Source organism: Panthera tigris, chromosome D1 (genome assembly GCF_018350195.1).
Source record: "Panthera tigris isolate Pti1 chromosome D1, P.tigris_Pti1_mat1.1, whole genome shotgun sequence".
Taxonomy (NCBI): domain Eukaryota; kingdom Metazoa; phylum Chordata; class Mammalia; order Carnivora; family Felidae; genus Panthera; species Panthera tigris.
Window position 1 is genome coordinate 6,065,495 of NC_056669.1, and position 22,367 is coordinate 6,087,861.

The 22,367-nt window shown below is 39.6% G+C and overlaps 1 protein-coding gene across 2 annotated transcripts in view; it reads right to left on the reverse strand.

Moving 5' to 3' along the window:
* Positions 1-552: 552 nt before the first annotated feature.
* CWF19L2 (CWF19 like cell cycle control factor 2) overlaps positions 553-22,367 on the reverse strand; it is a 149,792-nt gene continuing 127,977 nt past the window's right edge. Inside the window, exons 14-18 of one of the 2 annotated variants that reach the window (XM_007077678.3) lie at positions 20,337-20,453; positions 12,410-12,565; positions 10,253-10,333; positions 4,841-4,942; positions 553-1,239 (exon numbers count right to left, since the gene is read on the reverse strand). In XM_007077678.3, coding sequence (XP_007077740.2) covers positions 1,096-1,239; positions 4,841-4,942; positions 10,253-10,333; positions 12,410-12,565; positions 20,337-20,453 — 600 coding nt within the window. In that variant the 3' untranslated portion in view covers positions 553-1,095. Of the gene's footprint in view, positions 1,240-4,699; positions 4,772-4,840; positions 4,943-10,252; positions 10,334-12,409; positions 12,566-20,336; positions 20,454-22,367 lie in introns of those variants that run through there. The other variant, XM_042957516.1, reaches the window with a different exon arrangement.

The window sequence follows — 22,367 nt, forward strand, 5'->3', positions numbered from 1 at the left end:
ATTAAAAAAATAGGAGCACTCTTACCCCATGGTCATATTTTTTAAATATATGGTTTCAAAACCCCTTGATACCAAGCGTAAGAACAAAGAAAAATGAAGCTTCGATCAAGTGCCGAGCAACGGAACGTGCTCTAGACATTCAGAATACTCTAATTACTTAAGATTTTGTAATACTACAAACCCAAAATGACAATTTGGCTCAATTTTTCAACTTTCAAAACCCAAACAGCTGTAAATTGTGTCATCTGGAACAATTACTTTCAACATCCCGCAAATTCAAAGACACTATCTAAAAATCCAGAATTAAGGGGCACCTGGGTGGCTCAGTCGGTTGAGCATCCGACTTCAGCTCAGGTCATGATCTCCCAGTTCGTGAGTTCGAGCCCCGCGTCGGGCTCTGTGCTGACACCTCAGAGCCTGGAGCCTGCTTTGGATTCTGTGTCTCCCTCTCTCTGTGTCCCTCCTCCGCTCAGGCTCTGTCTCTCTCTCTCTCTCTCTCTCAAAAACAAACATAAAAAAATTTTTTTTAATCCAGAAATAGAAACCAACAAATCATGAACATGTGATGCTTTATTTAATTTATTATTCTCGAACATTCTTCTTCCTTTAATAAAAAGAATAGCAGTGATATATCTGCTACTGGTAGAAAATGAAGAGCTCTTCTATAAAAGGCTACAAAGAGAAGTTGCAATTATTACTGAATATGCCAACTCAGTTTAAAATATTCACGAGAAGCTGGTCAACAGTGTTCACCACCTTGAAGCAGCCCCACCTCCCTCTGAACCGGTGATCTGCTCTCCCTCCTCAGCAGTCCTTCAGGAAAGTCCTTCCACATCTTAACTGTACTGGTCGGAACACAAAGACGTAGGGACAGAGCGGGAACGCAGGGTCACCCCGTATCCGGTCCTGCTCCCCAATGACAACAGGGAAGGGCACAGGACAAGGTAGGAAAGGAAACAATCCGGTGATGCACAGGCATCCGAGACCCAGAGCAGGACTTTCTCTCCCTGTGGCCTGAGGGTCAGTTGTTGAGACAGAATAGAAATAAAACTGAAAGGAATCTGAAGAAGACGTTTAAAAACTGAAAGGCTTGACTCAACATTTTTTACTTTTGGTGAAGTCGAATGGTTTCCACCACTGAGCGAACTGCAGTGCCTTCTTCCTCTGATCCTCAAAGCTTTCCCGGATCCCTTTCCTCCACAGCCTGGGTTCTATATCCAACATCCCACCAATGATTTCCTTTTAAAGAATGAGAGAAATACAGACACATATATGTATAAATGCTGAAAACAGAATGAAACTATTTCTATTTATATTTATACTAGGTATAAAAGTTGGTAGTTCTCCAAGATGATACTCAAATTCTACACACATATTAGTTTCAAGTTAAAAAATCTTACTTTCCAGTATGGAGGTTCCTCAAAAAGTTAAAAACAGAACTACCCTATGACCCAACAATTACACTACTAGGTATTTACCCAAAGGATACAAAAATACAGATTCCAAGGGTACATGTATCCCAATGTTTACGGCAGCGCTATCTACAATAGCCAATTATGGAAAGACCCCAAGTGTCCACTGGCTGATGAATGGATAAAGAACATGTGAATATTAGCTGGCCATCAAAAAGAATGAAATCTTGCCATTTGCAACGATGTAGATAGAGCTAGAGAGTATAATGCTAAGTGAAGTAAGTCAGGCAGAGAAAGACAAATGGCTACAATTTCATTCATATGTGGGATTTAAGAAACAAAACAAATGAGCATGGGGGGGAAAAAAAGAGAGGCAAACCAAGAAACAGATTCTTAACCACAGAGATCACACTGATGGTTACAGCGGAGAGGTAGGCGAGGGATGGGAGAAACAGGTGATGGGGATTAAGGAGGGCACTTGCTGTGATGAGCACAGTGTGCTGTATGTAAATGGTCAATCACTAAACTCTACACCTAAAACTATTATTGCACGTGTATGTTAACAAGCTGGACTTTAAATGAAAACTTGGGGAAAAAAATCTTGTTTTCAGTTAGTTCTAACTATGCAAGTCCTAGAATTCTAGCAGTGCTAGTTTTGTCTCTTGTCATGTTCTTTGTCCGTTTTGTTGCTTGTTAGCACATCTACCAGAGAGGTGCAAAGGGGAGGAAGGGAGCGTGACATTTAATTAATTTGGTCCTCATGAGCTGTTCTGGTAACCAGTATGGAGAAAAAGTTAGCCAACATGCAACAGTTATTAACTCTGGTGTCGGACTGCAGTTGAATCTCAGGCCAACATTCTCTCTACTACCCCTTATATTTATAAGCCATTTTCTTCTACTATTAGCTGGAGATCTTTATTCAGGAAATAGAATATTTTATTTTATTTTATTTTATTTTATTTTATTTTTAATGTTTTATTTATTTTTGACAGAGAGAGAGAGAGAGACAGAGCATGAGCAGGGGAGGGGCAGAGAGGGAGGGAGACACAGAATCCGAAGCAGGCTCCAGGCTCTGAGCTGTCAGCACAGAGCCCGACGTGGGGCTCGAACTCACAGACCTCGAGATCATGACCTGAGCGAAGTCGGACACTCAACCGACTGAGCCACCCAGGCATCCCTAGAATCATATTTTAATACTAATAATCCAAATAAACAAAGAATTAAAAATTATAAACCACCTTCTTTTAAGAGTCACATTCCAAACTCCTGTAAGAAATGGATTTTGATTTGACTGCTTTCATTATCCTAGATTACTTCCCTCATGATTCTCTTCCTGTGCTGTTAGCTACAGAAAGTAATGCAATTTATGCCTGTGAGTATCCACATACACAAGGATACGGGGGAAACGTGCAATGCTTACGGGAGGGCAGTATGGCAACACAGGACAACACTGGGCTGAGGGTCAAACTCTGCATGTTCAGTCTACTTCCACAGGACTGTGTGGTGAGATCCTGGACACGCTCTTAACATTTTTACCAAGGGGACATACTGTGTACAAGCAAGTACCAAATGTCGTTGGGGATACAAAGATAACTAACATACATCTACCTGTCTTCAGAGAACTAACAGAATGTGGGCCTGTGGTAGGACCAGAAGAATGACCAACTACACAAAGAACTGTCTTAAAGAGCAGAATAAGGTAAATGCCATTGCAGACTACATGGAGACTCAAAAAAAAAGAAGATTCTAGTTATTGGATATATCAGAAAAGGCTTAGTGTAAGCTCCTTCACTGAGAAACAGAAATAAAGGGCCCAACAAAGAGAGTAATTTTAGAAAACATCAAGACTAAATTTAGATTTAATGCGAGGATTTTCTTGGCATCAGCCCAAGTAAGCAATGTAGTTTAAGAAAGCCTAGTTTATGAACTGGCCTAACACTGTCTCTGTAAAATACCAAGTTTTGTCTTATGGGTACCATACAAGTACCACTGAGTCTTGGTAACAGAAGCAGCTGTGAATGGAAAGAGACCATCCCCCTCCTGCTCTCTGAACACTCGCTTAGGCAGCAGGCTGAAGGGAGTTCTTGGGCTCACAGGCAGCTTCTTGAGAAGCAAATCTGGGGGGAAACGGATCAGCGATGCCATGCTAAGGAAGCTTTCTTTTTAAACAGTATCATATAAACATATTTGTTCAGGACTGCAATCTCCCAATTAAATTTACAAAATTTAAAAAAAAATAGGTATTTTACTTTGTTTTCAAAAAAATCAGGCTGGAAGGAAGGAAGGAAGGAAGGAAGGAAGGAAGGAAGGAAGGAATCCAGAGTCTGAGAGTCTTCAGTTATAGAGTTCTATTGATTAAAACAACAGGGGTTTTCAGAGCAATGAAAACAAATTTCTTTCTAATTAACTCTGTGAAAAAACATTTTGAAAATTTCTCAAACACGTTTCTGTACTATATCTCAACAGTTCAAAAATGCATGTGACTTGGGGCCTCTAACATTTTAAAGGCAACAGAATAAACAGTTCTGAATCCGAACCTCTGGGGTCGAGATTCCTCCTGACGCGAGCCTACTCGCTGTAGAGGACGGCCATACAGGGGAGATGAGAGTGAGGAGGGAGACAGGGGCCCCAGGGCAGAGTTCACGAGGGCTCCTCTAGTCAGAGGACAGGATGAGCAGGAAAGCCTGAGCCAGACTCGATTCAAAGGCCACTCCTAGAACTACTACTGCCCAGACTTCTTTTGACTGTTGCAGCGGCCACGTTAGTTTCGTTCTAGCGCCTGACACTACCTCACCTACTTCCCAGATACGCAGTGGACCCTACTTTGTGGCTGCACCCCCAGCAGTGAAACGAATGGCGATCTACGATCGCCACGCAGACATGTGCCCAGAAACCGTGTGAAATGACTCAGTCATATACTCTTCTCGGACCACATGGTGCTTCGTCGTAAGTGCAGACGTGAGGTCATCCGTTCTCAGGTTCAACCAGGAATGAGAGGTGCATGGACCAGTTCTGTCCCTTAGAAGTGCGTGACCGGGTCACATAACCTGTCTGCAGCCCGGCTCCCCATCGGTGAGATGAAAGGAAGGACAGCCTCCACAAAGCGGAGTCACCTCGAGCAAACTCACTGTGGGTGTCTAGAGTGTCACCCTTGTGGCACGAGGCCGGCTGCCTCCACAGGAAAACGGCTACCCTCACTCTCGACGGTGTCACAAAATGGTGGGTTCCAAAGGGACATTCCTGACTGTTAGCAACAGTCTGAGGTATTTTTATTGGCAGCTTTGAGGTTCTCTCTCTAAAACTGGGTAGAAGAGCACTCACCAACTTCACTCTATATTGTGCCCCAAGTTTTGATTTCCCTTTGAAAGAAAAGTGTTATTACCAAACTGCTACAACACTCTGGAATTTTATTAAACTTGTGAGCTTACCTTCCCAAAGTAATGAGGGAATTTATGTTGATCTTCAATGACGTGGGCAAACCCTCCTTGGAGGCCAAAATCTACAGAGAAGTAAGGTAAGCCCCTGGGTACCTAAATAAACAGATAAATCACACATGAGTACAGCCTGGAATCGGCAAGTTCTGTGCAATCCCTTCTCCTGCTCTAGGATATGAGGGAAGTTAGGCAACCCTTCACAACAAGAGCATATAATAAATTTCCAATTCAAGAATACGTAGTGACGTAACTTTCAGAGTCAAACATTTCATCTGGTAGCCTTTCAGCCAGATAGCTCTTTAGCTATAATCAAAACCAATTCTTTTCCTGTCTTTGAGGAAAACAGCATGAAAAGGTAGTGTTTTTATATAGATAACAGTAGAATAATTTTCTTTAAACTACACAGAGAATAAGGGTATCATTCCTATATTTCCCTCACAAAACAGAACAGGAAGAGAGGCCTAACCATATACTTAGAGCTTTGCTCATAATATTTTTATTACCATTTATTTACCAAAAATAAATTAAACCCAATCATAATTTTTTCTTAACTGGTGAGGTGGGTATAACAATATTTAGTTAACCAACCTCATTTCAAAGTATCTCCAGGACTAACTATGATCTTTTCCTCTCTCCTTTCTACACACACACACATACACACACACACGCAAACGCACAAACGTGTAAACACGCACGCACACACATGCTCATTCTGGCCCTGAATCCCACATGTCTATTTCACTATAAGTAGTTAATGTTGTAAAAAAATCAGTTTATAAAATAGTATATAACATCAAATAGTAGAATATAACATCAAATATATATATATAATATATATATTATATATATATATATACATACAATATGTATATATTATATATATATATATACACACACTATATAATAGTATATAACATCAAATGCAGGGAAAACAGGTTACTGTTTTGTGGCTTTATTTATTTTTCTTACTTTCACATTTTCAGAATAGGATAAACAAGTACACGACCTAGACAGTCAGGAAAAAATAAAGTCAAGAGACTGAGAAGGCCTCTAATCAAAGCTCTGAACCTTCTGCCAGTCATTTACCACCTCGGGGTCTCCTGAGAAATATGAAGAACTGAGAGGTTTGCTGCGAGGATGAACTAGAAGTTGCGCACCCAGGGTAAGCCCGATGCCTCACACAGAGAAGGTCATTCAAATATTACTGCCTTTCCTGGTTTCCAAACAACAGGGCTTTGTGCAAACATGGTGGTCAAAGCAAAAAGGATAGAGGACTCCCTAAGAATATTTTTGGTAGGTGACACAGAGCGTTGTACGTGAGGCATGAATGGGAATGGCCAAAACAAAGTTACGGAACTACGCTGACTACCAGACAGCACTTCAAGGGAGAGGGAACTTGAGGAAGCAATCTGTAAGGATGGGGGCCATGCCCTTTGTCTGTAACATATTGTACCTGGCAGGAAAATGGCCCTTGAAATATATGCTAATCCTCTATTTGCCATGAATATACTACCTTATACGGCAGAGGGACTTCACACATGCAATTAGTTTATGGATATTCAAATGAGGAGATATCCTGGGTTATCCTCGTGGGCCCAATACAATCACAAGGATACTTATAAGTAAGAGTCAGGAGAGTCAGCGTCAGAGAAAAACTGGAAGATCCCACACCGCTGGAACTGAAGATGAAGGAAGGAATCCCGAGAGGCTTCTAGAAAAGGGAAGGGAACGGATTCTTCCCTAGAGCGTCCAGAAGGAACGCACACCTGCTAAGACCTTGATCTGAGTCCAGTGCAGCATATTTCGTATTTGTGACCTCCAGGACTGCAAAATAAATCTGTGTCCTTCCGTCGCCTGTAGGAAACGAACATCCATGCCAAGTGACTGACTCAACAACTCAGGACGTAAGTGCCGAGACGGCACAGTAAACACACCACTGCTCTGCAAGGAGCGGGGGCTGCCATGAGCTTGTCTGTCCTCTCCCTGTGGCTCCTGGGGACAACCGCCTGTCTCATCAGGATGGTGGCTCGTCAGCAGGCGCCATGAAGGCTCTAGTATCAAAGTGCGTGCACACTTACCACTTTGCTTTTCCTGCCTCGGCCAGACAGAGGGAACGACCTCTGGTATTGCTCTTGAAAGACACTGACAGAACTATGGCAAAACATTTTACTGATGGTAAACAACAACAACAACAACAACAAAACAGTAATATTTGAATCTGCCCCTTTCAATATTTCCAGGTATTACTCCTGACTTGCTCTAATTGTCCTTGAGCTTGAAGGTCTCTGAGTGAACCCAAATTTTCCTTGACATGGACTTTCCTCAGTCTTAAAAATCCCTAAATGTGTTAGATGTTTTTTAATTATAGCTATCACAAAATTAAACTTACAATCATCACATTAGAAGTTGAGAAAGAATTCACATGAAATCTCAACGTCACAGCCTTGTGAAAACGGAGCAGTGTTGCTGACAAGTTAGTTGATAACACACAAGTGCTCTGCACTGAGCACACAGTTGTGTTTCCCTGTGTATTGCCACGAACTTCACACAACTACAGAGAAATCAGGGCCCAGAAAGGGAGCAAGGGGGCACAAAAAGAGAAGCTCATACTCACAGCAGAAAAACATAAATCAACAAAGAATCAGAATAAATTACCAGAAGCCAAGAATTTACTTGAATAAAAAAATCACCCCACCCCACAAAGCAGGTAAAACACTTTATGAAACTACCAAGGACACAGAGTTTTAAAAATAAGTATAATGAGGTTCTTCCAGAATAGAAATAACATTAAAATAAGTCAAGATTGTTCACTTTGTGCTCAGAAACACTTTTATCATTTTAAAAAGCCACTGAAAAGCTTATTAACCTAAAAAGTGACCTCCTTTAGAATTATTCCTAACACTCAAGTTCTCTTCACAATTCCATCCACATAATTATCGAATCCTAAAGCTAAAAGGGACCAGAGATGTCATCTGGCCCACTCCCTGTCTGCTGTGACTCTCAGATACTATGTGATGACTTAGAAAGGCAACTCTTGGGATCTCAGCAATGCTTCCAAGTAGAATATACAACTACTGTTCCTACAAAGGTCTGTATCTGTTTCAGATTTTCCATATTAGTTAAAATATTAAAATTCCCTAGGCATTTGACTCAAGTACTGAACACGTTTTAAAAAACAAACTTAAAATAGGTACTAGATGGTTCACCAGGAAGAAAACTGCATACGCAGGATAGCAAATAGAGAATAATACGTATCTTTAAAAACTTCTACTTAGAAATACTTTCAAATGCCATTAAAATCATGTTATAAAAGAATATTTAATGGCAGGGCACCTGGGTGGCTCAGTCGGTTAAGCGTCTGACTTCGGCTCAGGTCACGATCTCACGGTTTGTGAGTTCGGGCCCCGCATCGGGCCCTGTGCTAACAGCTCGGAGCCTGGAACCTGCTTCGGATTCTGTGTCTCCTTCACTCTCTGCCCCTCCCCAATTGTGCTCTGTCTATGTCTCTCAAAAAATAAAGAAATGTAGAAAAAAAAAAGAAAAAAAAAGAATATTTAATGGCAATGGAGATTATGAGAAGTGAAAAACTCAGGCATAATAGATGTGTGTATGCTAGGTATCCTTTTTTTCTTTTTTAGAGACAGAGGGAGCATGTAAGCAGGGGAGAGGGGCAGAGAGAAAGAAGCAGAGAGAGAGAGAGAGAGAGAGAGAGAGAGAGAGAGAGAGAGGGAGAATTCCAAACAGGCTCCACATTCAGTGCAGAGCCCAACACGTGGCTTGATCCCATGACCGTGGAAACATGACCTGAGGCAAAACCAAGAGTCAGACACTCAACTGAATGAACCCCTCAGCTGCCCCCTAGATACGTTTTACTATAGGCTCAGAGAAGACAGAAATGAAAAGGACATTTGTTAAGGGGGGAGTTAATATACTGTCTGGTCGAATTCGCCAGCAAGGGGAGAAAAGAAGACTATAGACAATGTTTTACCTTTGTGTTAAACCTATCTTCAGTAAGGCAATGAAATTTCAATCTCTTGAGTAGGACATAATAAATGCAATGAGATATCTTACCAGTCACCTGTATCAGGAGTCTGGCTTTCCAAAAAGAATATACGGAAGAAAATAGCCTAGTGTCATCTATTAGAACAAGGGTCAGCAAACTTAAGAAAACATAAAAGTCTGAATTTAAATAAAATGTTCTGGGCTTTGAAGATTACATAGTCTCTGCTGCAACTCTCGACTCTGCCCTTGCTGCACGAAAGCTTCCAAAAGCAGCACCTAACAAACTGGTGTAGCTGCACTCGAATAACGTTATTTACACACGAGGGCAGAGGGATGACCTAGCACACAGGCTGAAGTGCCTGCCCCGCCCCCAGAGTCGACATCCCTGTTCTGTTCCAGCACGTGCAATGCACATAGAAGAGTGCCTGGTAAACAGCTCTCACTCACTGAACGCTGTACAGTAAAGTGTGTTTTGAACAGAAAACCAAAAAGGAATCTACAGTTCTAGTATATCTCTATTCCAGTTCATTTAGACGTCTAGAAAAGAGAGAGGTCCTTGTGACAGTACTGAACTTGTGTAACGTGTCTAAGAGTGAGTCTGTGGATCGACTAAGCTGTGAAGCTCGGTTGGGAAACTCCCCTAAAGAAAAATGAACCCATAATCTAACTTAGCCACTGTTTTAAAGTTTGTAACAGGTAATCTTTATATGGGGGGGTGGGGGGGGTGGGGAGGGAAGAACTCCAAAATCAAATAGAGCCTCTAGGAAAATGTTATCCTCGTTATAATTTGAGTAACGAGAGGGCCCCTCTCCTTACTTCCACAGAGGCTGAGAAGCCCATTACAGGAGCTCCTACAGCAGAGTCTGATGTGGTCACAGCCAATTGTAGGCACCACAATGGCACAGCGCCAGAAGGTGAGGAAGGCACTACTCCAGAAGGTGAGGAAGGCACAAGGCCAGAAGGTCAGGAATAAATATTCACATAAGCATCTGAACAAAGGAGCATTTGCTAGACCAAGTAGAATGAAAAGAATTTCTTATTCATAGAATTACTTACTTCACCTTGGGTCACTCAGCCAAATGGTCTCTTTCTTTCTTTTTTTTTTTTTAATTTTTTTTTTTTGATGTTTATTTATTTTTGAGAGACACAGTGTGAGCAGGGGAGGGGCAGAGAGAGAGACAGAAAGACACAGAATCTAAAGAGGCTCCAGGCTCTGAGCCCGACAGAGCCCGACACGGGGCTCGAACTCACAGGCCGTGAGATCATGATCTGAGCCGAAGTCAGACGCTTAAACGACTGAGCCACCCAGGTGCCCCAAACGGTCTCTTTCTTAAGATGTGACAATTAATGATCCCTAAACATCAGGATCATTTCTTATACCAAGGGCAAGAAAAAGATACTTACAGACTTTCTGATGTCTTTCGAAGAGAGATCGATCAATTTCTTGTTCATAGACCATTCTTCATCAGATTCCATTATGGCTTTCTAAGAAATAGCCATTTATTAATGAAAAAATAGTTTATAAGCAAACACAAAGAGACTGTTTAAAAATAAAGTAACACAGTGAATTAATCACAGATAGAGTATACATGGTAGGTGGTTCATTATTTAAAATGGGGTAAGGCTTTAATTCGTTATTTAAAATTGGACCTTAATTTTCTTTAAAGTCCTATCTTTAGGAAAAAGGAAATATTATTTACTCATTCTTAATTCTTGTACTAACTTCAGCCCAACTTTACACCACAAATACAATCCTTAATAAGCCTAAGCAATTTAATTTAAATGAAAGTTTGTGAACATAAAAGTTCACAACTTCCTTATCCCATTCATAGAAACCTACTCAAATAAATTTGTTTAGTTTTACTGCTCTTTTCACAAAAGAGTAATTTCTGACAACGAAGTATTTGAACTATTTGGCCCTATAACAAAGAAGTAAAAATGAAGGGGAAAAATGGATAGATGCGGCATTGTAAGACCTCCGAGCCTAAGCAACAGAACTAGTATTTATGGTAAAGAAATATTTAATAGAAAAACCAGGATGATGAGTATCAAGTACTCTCATTTTTGTACACTTGTCATCATTAATGAAGCAAATTTTAAACATAAAATTAGCATTCAAATAAGCACAGTTTAAAAGCATCAGATACACTGCTGGTCCATATTTAAAAGGCATATGGCGCACTGGGGCTGATACTATGACATAGCACATTCAGTATAAAACTGAAGGCAAATCAAATAAAAGGTTTAGGGTAGAAAAGTGACACACCGTTCTAAGTGATGACATTTCTGTCACCCAACATAAGCAACAGTGGCTGCTTACATGTCCTATTACCTCAATGCCTGTGGTCACAATCACCTAAGACTCTACTGGGGAGATACAAAAAAAAAGAAAGAAAAAAAAATGAAGAAAAGTATAATAATCTCTTTCCCAACTGATTTTGCTTAACACACAACTGGCAAGTTGGCTCTTTCTCCTACTTTACTAGTATATTTCTTAAAATCAAATAATCAAATTGTTTTTAGAAATCTGTAGAGAGAAAGTGTATTTTCACCACCTCATTAACCTCAACAAGTCTCACCATCCTTTGTACTGGGATGTCCAGTCCACGAATAAACTCTCCCATCCTGTATCATCTAAATGTTGCACGGGAAAGTCTCCGTGCATCACTTCATAAAACACTGCCTCCATTTTTCACTTTACATGTTACTATTTCATATACGTTTCTACACATGCATTTATATTAGCCTACAAATTATAATGTATTCAGGTCAGCCTCAAAACCATGCTATCTTGTAAAAGCTGCCTGAATATTATAATGACACTTAATTGATTAAAAACTCTAGTAATTATGTCGAAAAACGTATGTCAAGGTTAGATACTAGTTTCTTCTTACAAACAGCATCATGAGGTATTAAATACTAAAAGAACAGTAACTTGTCTCAGCAATTGTAACATGGACTATTTGTATGTAACCCTCTCCAGCTCTTGTGAATTTCAGTGAGTTTTCTAGAATTACGACTATAATTTTGACCGCAAAGGACTTCAAGGTAAAACCCTGATTTTCCATTTTAGAACTGACAAATTAAAATAGAAATCATAAACTGCCATTCAACAGTATATTCATACTTACAAATAAGCATGCTTTTTTTTTTCAATGTTTATTTATTTTTGAGAGAGAGAGAGACAGAGTGTGAGCAGGGGAGGGGGAAAGAGAGAGGGAAACAGAGAATCCAAAGCAGGCTCCAGGCTCCAAGCTGTCTGCACAGCGCCTGATGTGGGACTCAAACTCACAAGCTGTGCGACCTCGACCTGAGCTGAAGTTGGACACTCAACCGACTGAGCCACCCAGGCACTCTCAAATAAGCATGCTTTTTAAAGGTCAAAATCCCAAATTTCTCTCTACAGAAATTTACAAAGAATTTTTTTGTGTGCTTTACTGCATTTCTTTATATAAAGTTTGATATTAGTATATAAGGACAAAAAATACAAGAAAAAAGATAACCGTATTCATAAAACAGCACTGTTGTGAAACAGGATACATGCAAAAGTATCCAGAATACCTTAAAGTAGATGGGAGCCATGTCGCCCACTTCCTTCGGGAGAGGAATGCACTCGTAAACCATATGGTACTGCTTCTTCATGCTCATGTTAGTTTCTAAAAAGATGCAGTCCAACCCTTTATCTTCAAACATCTTTACCAATGATTTCCTAAACATCTGAAGAAAATAAAATGATGAGGTAACTAAAACAGTTACAGACAAAATATGGAAAACAATAAAAGGTACACTAAATCCCTTTAAAATAAAAAATAAATGCTCAACAATGTTTAGATTCTGTACTGTTACCTTACCATTACTTTACTTTCTAAATCTACTATATCATTTCACATATTTAAGCAACTTTTCTTTTTTTTTTTTTTATTAACATTTATTTATTTTTTGAGAGTCAGAGAGAGACAGAGCACGAGCAGGGGAGGTGCAGAGAGAGGGAGACACAGAATCCGAAGCAGGCTCCAGGCTCTGAGCTGTCAGCACAGAGCCCGATGTGGGGCTCGAACCCACGAACCGTGAGATCATGACCTGAGCCGAAGTCAGTCAGCCCAAGCGACTGAGCCACCCAGGCGCCCCTAACCAACTTTTCTTTTTAAACTGAAACTTACTCTGCCGAGTTTTGTGCATATATTGGAAATGTTCCAATAGACTACAATAAGACAAGGAAGAGATAAAATCAAACTCAAGGAGTAAAATAGGCAGAACAGATGGTAAAATCAGAGGGAAACAACCACAAAACACAGAAGGTACCTCCTGGAAGGTGGGTGTGGAACCCACTTCCCAGTATCTCCCTAGGCTCACAGCATCTTCATCCACTGGCTCCCACACACGTCTGCTGACCCTGCACTTGGACCTTGTATACTCAAGCATCCCCTATTTTCACGTACAATCATGTCCCACCGAGTGTATCAAAGTCAAATATACTACGGTGGAACAGTAAGAGTGTTTTCTTTTCCCAAAGAACTCAGCGTTATTATAAAATCCCTACTTTTTATTATTTTCTACTTATTTACATATTTATTATTTCATACCCTGAGTCCTGGAGCACAGACAAGCCGTCCAGACGCTCAGAGGTATGCACAGGACATCCCCTGTGGTACAGGATGATGTCAGGGCTTAGAAGAAAGGGGACCAGGCTGAAGGCTGTAGCCAGAAGCTGACTCTCCCCACACCACCAAGGTGTCTAAGAATTCGAAATTCAAACTTGGCCTTGTAGAGTGTCATATATTTATTCTATCTTTATTAAGTGTTAGTATATTTGTCTAAGTAGGAGGAAGAAAGATTTTTTTTTATTTTTTTTAAAGTTTATTTATTTTTGAAAGAGAGACAGAGAGTGCACAAGAGGTAGAGAGGCAGAGAGAGAATCCCAAGCAGGCTCCCCACTGTTAGCACAGAGGCCAACACGGGGCTCGATCTCATGAACCGTGACATCGTGACGTGAGCCGAAACCAAGATTCAGACACTTAACTGACTGAGCCACCAGGCGCCCCCCCCCACCTTATTAAATTTATTTTTGAAACATTTTTTAATCTAGATTTGTCAGCTAATTTATAACTTTCAAATATCTTAATTAAATTGTTCAATTAGGACTACAGATCACATGTAGAAAATGGAGAGATCCCATACACCTCTACCCCAGTTTCCCCCGACGGTAGCATCTTACAAAACCACAGTACAGCATCACAACCAGGATATTAACAGGGACACGGTGAAGGCACAGAGCAATCCCAACGCTCCCAGCCACACTCTCTCTCATCACATGGGCAAAACCGCCACTGTGTTCTCCATTTCTTTAATCCTACCATTTCAAGCATGTCGTACAGGTGGAATCACATCACCTTTTGAGGTTCCTGGCTTTAGCTCAGCCTAACTCCCTGGAGATTCAGCCAGGTTGTGGCTCAGACACTGCCTAGCGACTGCCACGTGCAGACAGCTGTTCAGCTTCCCCACTCAGCCTCCACGGACACCCCAAAAGGGGAGAAGCTACTTATTGCTGCTGCCTGGGGGGTGGGGGTCCTGGGACTCCACCAGGCCTCCGATGATCACTTGTCAGTAATGACTTGTCACGCTTCCGTTTTGTACTCATTTCATAAAACAAGAACAAGTAGGAAAAAAGGAAATCAAATAATTATACATTGAGATAAACTACAAAGATACCTAGTAAGCAACAGACACAGGATTTGCTTTTCATTTCTGACCAGAGCTGTAGAGAAGTTCAGCAAAGCCTCTTTTAAAGACTCAATTTGTTGTCAAAGTCTTGGCTAATAGTCTAATATTAATCTCATTGTCAGGTGACTTGTTAGCTAAATCATTAGAGATGACTATATAGGATTGCTTCCCCTTTAAATATCCTCTGAATCTTGTACTACACTTCATAAAACCAAATTAACAGTGCACACACAATTGAGGTTAAATTATGGTAAAAAATCATAAAATATAAAATACTGGTATAGGTATCTACATGGTGAAAGTGGTCATTCAAATTTTATACTTGCCATGGCCCCAATCTGATTTCTGCAGACAACAAACCTTCCCAAGAAAAGCCATGTTCACTAAACTGTTTCATTTTCCTCTTCCTGGGCAAACAAGAAGACTAGATTTCCCAGCCTCTCTGGGACTTAGGTGGGGACATATTTAATTCTGGGCAATGGAATGTATCTAGAAATGATAGGTGTCACTTGTGACAAGTGACTTATGTGTCCCTTGAAACAGTGAAGGGGCAGTGTGCCTTCTTGTATTCATTTTCTTCCATCCAAGGTCCTGAAAGAGGACCCCACCACAGGAGAGCCTGATGATGGAAGGAGCCTGGATACCCAATTAAATGTCTGGGGGCGATCTGCCTTGGGAACTGCCCAACCCACACTGGACCGTGACATAAGAGATTAACTTTTCCTGTCTTGAGCACTGTGAGTTCGGTTCTGTTTGCAACAGCAGTGACCACAATTCGATGGACGATTCACAGACATCGGTGCTAAGACTGACAATGCTCACGAGCCAGGAAGTGACAACCGTTCATCCATTCCCGCCTCTACCCTGTTGTTTTTCCCAAAAGTTACCTTCGCAGGCCTAGTAAGCACTTAGAAAACAAACACACTTGCACAAAACACTTAGAAAACAAAATGGGAAAAATACACAAAGCTGGTTTTATAAGATAGTTTTTTAGACTGTCTCTATGTTGTTAACTGCTACCGTTTGTGAATTTTTATTTATTATGAATATTTTCGATGAACTGTTATTTATTTCATTACCTAGTGCAGTGGTAACATAATCTTACAGGCTAGAAAAAGGAAAACCATTGCTGGAGTAGAACTACTATTTGAAAACTAACTTTCTTTGAAGAAAGGAGAAAATGGATATAAAGCAGCAGCAGCACCGACAATGTAACATTGTCTCACAAACTGCCTTGCTTTCCTGTTGATCCACAGCCCTTTCCTGGTTTAACTGTTTCCATGCTTGTTCTAGATACTATGTGGATGACAGTGAGGAAGACAGACTCCAGAGTCATGAATTACAAATGCAAACTTAAAGGTACTAAATTAGTAGTGATGCAAGAATAGTTTACTATGATAATATAAACATCATACAAGCAGGGCACACACAAACACTCAAGTACTTCTCTCTGCATAAAAAAACTGTACTTGAAAAACACGAGTTTAATGAAAGAATTTGAGGTTACCCGCTCCACTAAAGAAGGATCTTCCCGAAGCTCAGTATAACACATACACTATACGTATTTAAATAATATTCATTCTTTAAGTTATACGACAACCAAACACTGAAGAAAGTGTTTTAGTTCATTATTATAACATACCAAAACTATTTTATGCTTCACAGAGATATAGATCCCCATATTATGGGGATTATATAACATTCCCATTTTTCTAGTAGAAAAAACACTACCCTTTGGGTAATCACTATTTTCCACATTTGTAAACTATGACTACTCACCTACATGCCATTCCTCATTTTAGTTAACATATCTAGACTAAAATTCCTTACAATATATTTAAGTAAGCTATACTAGCGTGTTGCAATTCTTAATTTGTATCAAGTCACATTATAACAATTCAGGTGTATATAAGTAAAACTTTTTGAAATGAAAATTAAAGTATTATACTTGGAAATATCAAAGCTATGTAAGGTTGATCATATAATATTAATACTATAATTTATTCAGATTTTCTAAATAGAACATGTCCAAAGGTAAAGTTATCCAGAGATAAATGTTATGAGATAGAATACATATATTTAACTCTGTGCCCTCCATGGAGTAGCAACTCAGAAATGACATTAAAGTAATTTTTAAAACAGCCCAAATTACTGGAACAAAGAGAACGAGAGAAGCCTCACTGGAAATCAGATCGCTCCATAATAACTGACTTAAACATCAGCAAGCTGGCTCATCCCTGGCAGGTGTGGCGGGAGGGGATCAGCAGGGGTAGCAGAGAAGACAGCCATCCTGCACTACAGAAAGAACCCTCACAAGGCTCAAGAACTGGTAAGCACCAAGCGGTTACAGAAGGAGAGTGAAGGTGTAGCAAAAAGCAAATGGCATAGATGGAAGTCTTTTGAAAAAAGGAATTAACACGCCGATACCCTCAACACCAGCAGAACGCTGTCGCATTATTCTCTGTAGAAGGTCAACAGTAAGTTTGCTGGGCTGGCAAAACCTGACACAGCTGGAGTCTGAAAACGGGGGCATTACAGGAAATGTTACATAGTGTTTAAATTCTGCTGCCCCAGAGTAGACACTTCTCTAAAGAAGACATCCGGATGGCCAACAGGCACATGAAAAGAAGTTCAACGTCACTCCTTATCAGGGAAATACAAAGCAAAACCACACTCAGATATCACCTCACGCCAGTCAGAGTGGCCAAAATGAACAAATCAGGAGACTATAGATGCTGGGGAGGATGTGGAGAAATGGGAACCCCCTTGCACTGTTGGTGGGAATGCAAACTGGTGCAGCCGCTCTGGAAAGCAGTGTGGAGGTTCCTCAGAAAATTAAAAATAGACCTACCCTATGACCCAGCAATAGAACTGCTAGGAATTTACCCAAGGGATACAGGAGTACTGATGCATAGGGGCGCTTGTACCCCAATGTTTATAGCAGCACTCTCCACAATAGCCAAATTATGGAAAGAGCCTAAATGTCCATCAACTGATGAATGGATAAAGAAATTGTGGTTTATATACACAATGGAATACTACGTGGCAATGACAAAGAATGAAATATGGCCTTTTGTAGCAACGTGGATGGAACTGGAGAGTGTGATGCTAAGTGAAATAAGCCTTACAGAAACAGACAGATACCATATGGTTTCACTCTTATGTGGATCCTGAGAAACTTAACAGAAACCCATGGGGGAGGGGAAGGAAAAAAGAAAAAAAAAAAAGAGGTTAGAGTGGGAGAGAGCCAAAGCATAAGAGACTGTTAAAAACTGAGAACAAACTGAGGGTTGATGGGGGGTGGGAGGGAGGGGAGGGTGGGTGATGGGTATTGAGGAGGGCACCTTTTGGGATGAGCACTGGGTGTTGTATGGAAACCAATTTGACAATAAATTTCATATATTAAAAAAAAATAAAATAAATTCTGCTGCCCCAGCCTTCTTCCCCCACTCCTCTGCCAGAACAGGAGCAAACCGTCTCAGATGCACCAGGTGAGAGATGGGAAGAATTGTCTCTGGAGAGTCTGATCGCCCCCAGAAAAAGACCTGAGGGTGCAATACTGGAGCTTTCCCAGGGAAATGGCCCCATCACACCGCTCAGCAGCAAAGCCCACTGTAGGCAATGACCCCACCACCACACCGCTAATTTGGGATATTTAAATAATGGATCCACGGTGTCTCACGATAACATAAGCTCAAACCTATCTGTCAAACTGGTAAGAATAACTTTAAAGGGGACCAAGCTTCACTATATAGTTAATGAAACTAAAAAACCTGGCTCCTATTCATTCAAAATCTGTGATTATTCCCATATGCTGTGCTGAAACTTAGTTTTGCATTTTCTATTAAATATAAGATCCAAAATTAAATTTAAATGTTACTAGAGGATGGGGATAAACATCACTTAGAAAAAGTGGCTCCTGCATTTCCAAACATTATTTTTTCCTAAGTCAAATAATCTTTGTTAAATATTCTCTAGGAGGGGAGAATAACCATAAAGATATTTACCAGGGCGTGATTAACTTGAAGGTTTTTTTTTAAGGTTTTTTATTTTTAAGTAATCTCTATACCCAACATGGGGCTCAAACTCAAACCCCAAGATCAAGAGTCGCATGCTCTTCTGACTGAGCCAGCCAGGTGCCCCAACTTGAACTTCTGGATATATTTGAAGGTAAGAACAAAAATCCCCAAAGCTACATTTCTTTAAATAAGCTAGAATTCAAATACTTTATTTGCTCACTGTCTTATACTAATTTACAACTTGTAACAACTAATTCTCTTATCACACAAAAAGCCATAATGCTATTCTCTGTGTAAGATAACTTGGCTTTCCTCCCTCATTCAATTTTCCATAGTGCATACGGCTCCCAAATCCACTGAAGTGCAATATAACCTGTACGAAAATACACCATACCTATGGGCAGAATTAATGATTTTATCTCTGCATTTCTCAGGACACCGGGATTATCGACATTCATGTCCTCAGTATCTACTGAATGAATACATTTCTTCTTTATCCACCTCAATGTTTTCTATCAAGTAGCTTAATTTCTTACAGAAATATAAAACACACAGACTAGATTCCTGTATTACTTAAAATCTTTTTGGCACTGTATTTTGCTCTAAGTTAAATCAGTTTTGCATGCATAAATTTTTAAAAAGACATTCCAGAAAAGTCTCAAAATAATTCTGAAAACCAAATTTGCATACTTCCACTTTAAATTATTTACTGCACTGGCATCCACTACTAGAAAAAATTTTTTTCCCACATCAAGTGTATTTGTCCACATTCTTACCCATGCCTGGCCACAGATATATGGTAACAGTCTGCCCTTTACTTTCACAGCATAAACGTAAAGATTACAAGGAGTAAGAGACTGAATTTCACAACGTGTGGTCAAAATATCTCCTCTTTGGGCATCTTTAGCAACATGATGCAAAGACCAGTACATAGTGTCTTTTACAGTCTTACAATTTTCACTTTTTCTAACTAGGGGTCCCTGTAACCCCTATTCAACTGTCAAGTATTAGAAAAATGAAGAGTTTTATTTTTTTCTTTTTTGGTCATTATGAGGTCTTGAAATAATTCAGCAGCAATTTCACCCATGTCGTGCCTTCCAGTTTCTTGCAGAATCGGCCACAAAAAGAAGGGTAGGGGAAGGGAGGGAAAGGGAGGGGAGGGGAGGGAAGAAAAATCCTGAATCTAAAAGTTGGGCCAGGTAATAAAGGGAAAAGTATAAAAGTAAAGGCTGATAGCAAAATCACAGCAGCAGAGACCAATTCCATTACAGGAAAATATGGCAAATGCTGAATATGAACCTCTGACTTCCAAAATTTATTTTTTATTGTCTGAAAATCTCTTTTATTACCTTACTTTGTCAAGAATGGCTATCTCCTGCTCCACAAAAGTAGAGATTAGAAATCTTACACTGATTTTTTAAGTAAAAATACTTATTACTTTGTCACGGTTTGTTTAGTACCCAAAAGCTTTCAGATGTACACCTGAAACTAGTAAGGCTATACATCAGTTATATCTCAGTAAAAAAATTTTTTTAAAAAACCCTTCAAAACAGGGAGCACATAAGGGAAATAAACTAAAAAGGGAGTGAGTGGTGAAAACATGATCTAGAGATGTACACAACTAGGGAAATGTATACAAATGTGTAAGTTCAGAAAGTAAACTGGACAAAGGTAATAAAGAAACCCACTGGCAATTATTTTGTAAAAACTGCTCCTGTGCATTACAATGATGAAATGACCATGCTGACCTGAATTTCCTCCCAGATGTCTTCATCCAGTAAGGTGGAAGCCCTGTGGTGTTGCAAAGGGACTATCAGGCAGTGTCCCTCGGTAAGAGATCGGACGTTGGGTAAACATAAATAAACCTATGGGGAAAAAGTTGCAAAGAGAAATGTTATTGTATTTATTCTCAGTTGCGACCAATGAGCCATGGGAAACATGGCTGACACCTAATAAAGCACACTTGTTTACAAGCAATATATTTTATTTTAATATTTTTAAAGATAGCTGATATTTTCAAAATGCTTTTAAAAGCCATGAAGGCAGATACTAATAAAATGGAAATTTACAGCACAAGTCTCAATTTTAACTGTTCTATGTATTTCAGAGATTGAGCGTACCCAAGGGCAAAATGAATGACACACTTTATCCTTGATCTGAGAAAGCTATATGCTTTCAAAGCCCTTGAAACAACACAATTTTGGGCAAGAATGAAAAGACATATGGCTTGGTAATGAAAGAGAAGTCTAACTGGTGCCTATCAATCAGGTTTTCCTTATCGTACTGCCTAAGCAAAGAGAATTAACCCAAGTAAGAGAGAAAGGAAATGTTCTCTGTATGGTTTTACTGCTCTGCTTAAATTCCATCTGTTTAAATACATGTGTTACCTACAAACTGGTGCTATTTTTCCACTATATACAACTGTCTTAAAAAAGAAAAAAAGTCAATTAGCCTATATATAGTGAGCAAAGAGTGCTCATGAGGAACATTAAAAATATTCTGCAAAGGGGCTCACTCTTATTTTCTACTATTTTTTGTTAGGTTTTAGATAGAAGTATTTTGTATGGCAGACAATATTATTTCACAAAATAATGCAAACTTTTTAAAACTCTGCTGAGAGAGGACAAAGAAGGAATGGATATGGAAATTTACCTAAGTTTATAGTAAGATCATAACCATATTCAAAATATTTTTAAAAATAACATCAGTACTGATTCATTAATTGTAACAAATTTACAACTTGTGAATTTGCTTACTAATGTCAGGTGTTAGTAAGAGAAGACACTGGATACAGCGTATATGGAACTGTCTTAATTTTTCTGTAAATCTAAAACTGTTCTAAAAAAGAAACAAAGTCTATTTTTAAAAAAAGTAAAGCACAGTGTTAAGACGAGGGAGACAGATAACTTTTATTTTTAAAAAAAGGAGGAAGAAAGCACGAAAAGCTGACAATCAGAAGTTATTTAACTCTGTGATTCTAATGAGTATTAATATAGTTTCATTAATACATTTGGATTTAAAACATTCACTTTAAATATTAGAAATTCAAGCTGAGTGAGAATTACTGAATTGCTGTGGAATGTGATTTATCATTTCCACTGAATGGCAAAGTAATTCCTTAGAAACTCAAAACCATCTAAGATTAACTTAGGTAATAACTGAAAGGAGTAATTTCTTCTTGTTTATTCAGATTAATTAAATGGCCTGTTAGCTACAGTGGATGGGATAGGTAGTCAGATGACGGATAAGGTTCCTTCTAATCAATATTTCAAATATTTCTGTATTAACACAGTCACAGCCGAAAGGCTGGAGGTAGATGGTAGTTTTTAGAGCATATAACGCATAGATGCAGAAAGGAGAGACTCCAGTGGTTTTTTAAGTTAAACTAGAATGAAAAGACTGAGTCCCAAAGGGAAGAAACAGGTCAGCCAACTCTCAGGAAGTGAAAGGCAAAAAGAATTTAATACCATGAGGAAAGACTAGTGGGAAAGAGTGGATTACCTGACAGCGGAAGAGGACCACCGACAAGAACAGGGAAAGACGTGTATGACAAATAGTAAGGGTGGAAGATAAGAACCAGAAAGTGTCTGTTCACAGGCCAGCAGTTCACTTTCACGAGTGAACTGAGAAACGCCTCCTTGGGGAAGCAGCCTACAAGGCAGGAGGTGAACAGAAGGTCTGTGCCCCCCTGGGCCCAGCCTGTCTTCAGTGCACTGGGGAAAACAAAAAGCCCCAAAGAAAATTCTCCAAACTTCTAAAGCACAGCAGGAAAAAATTTA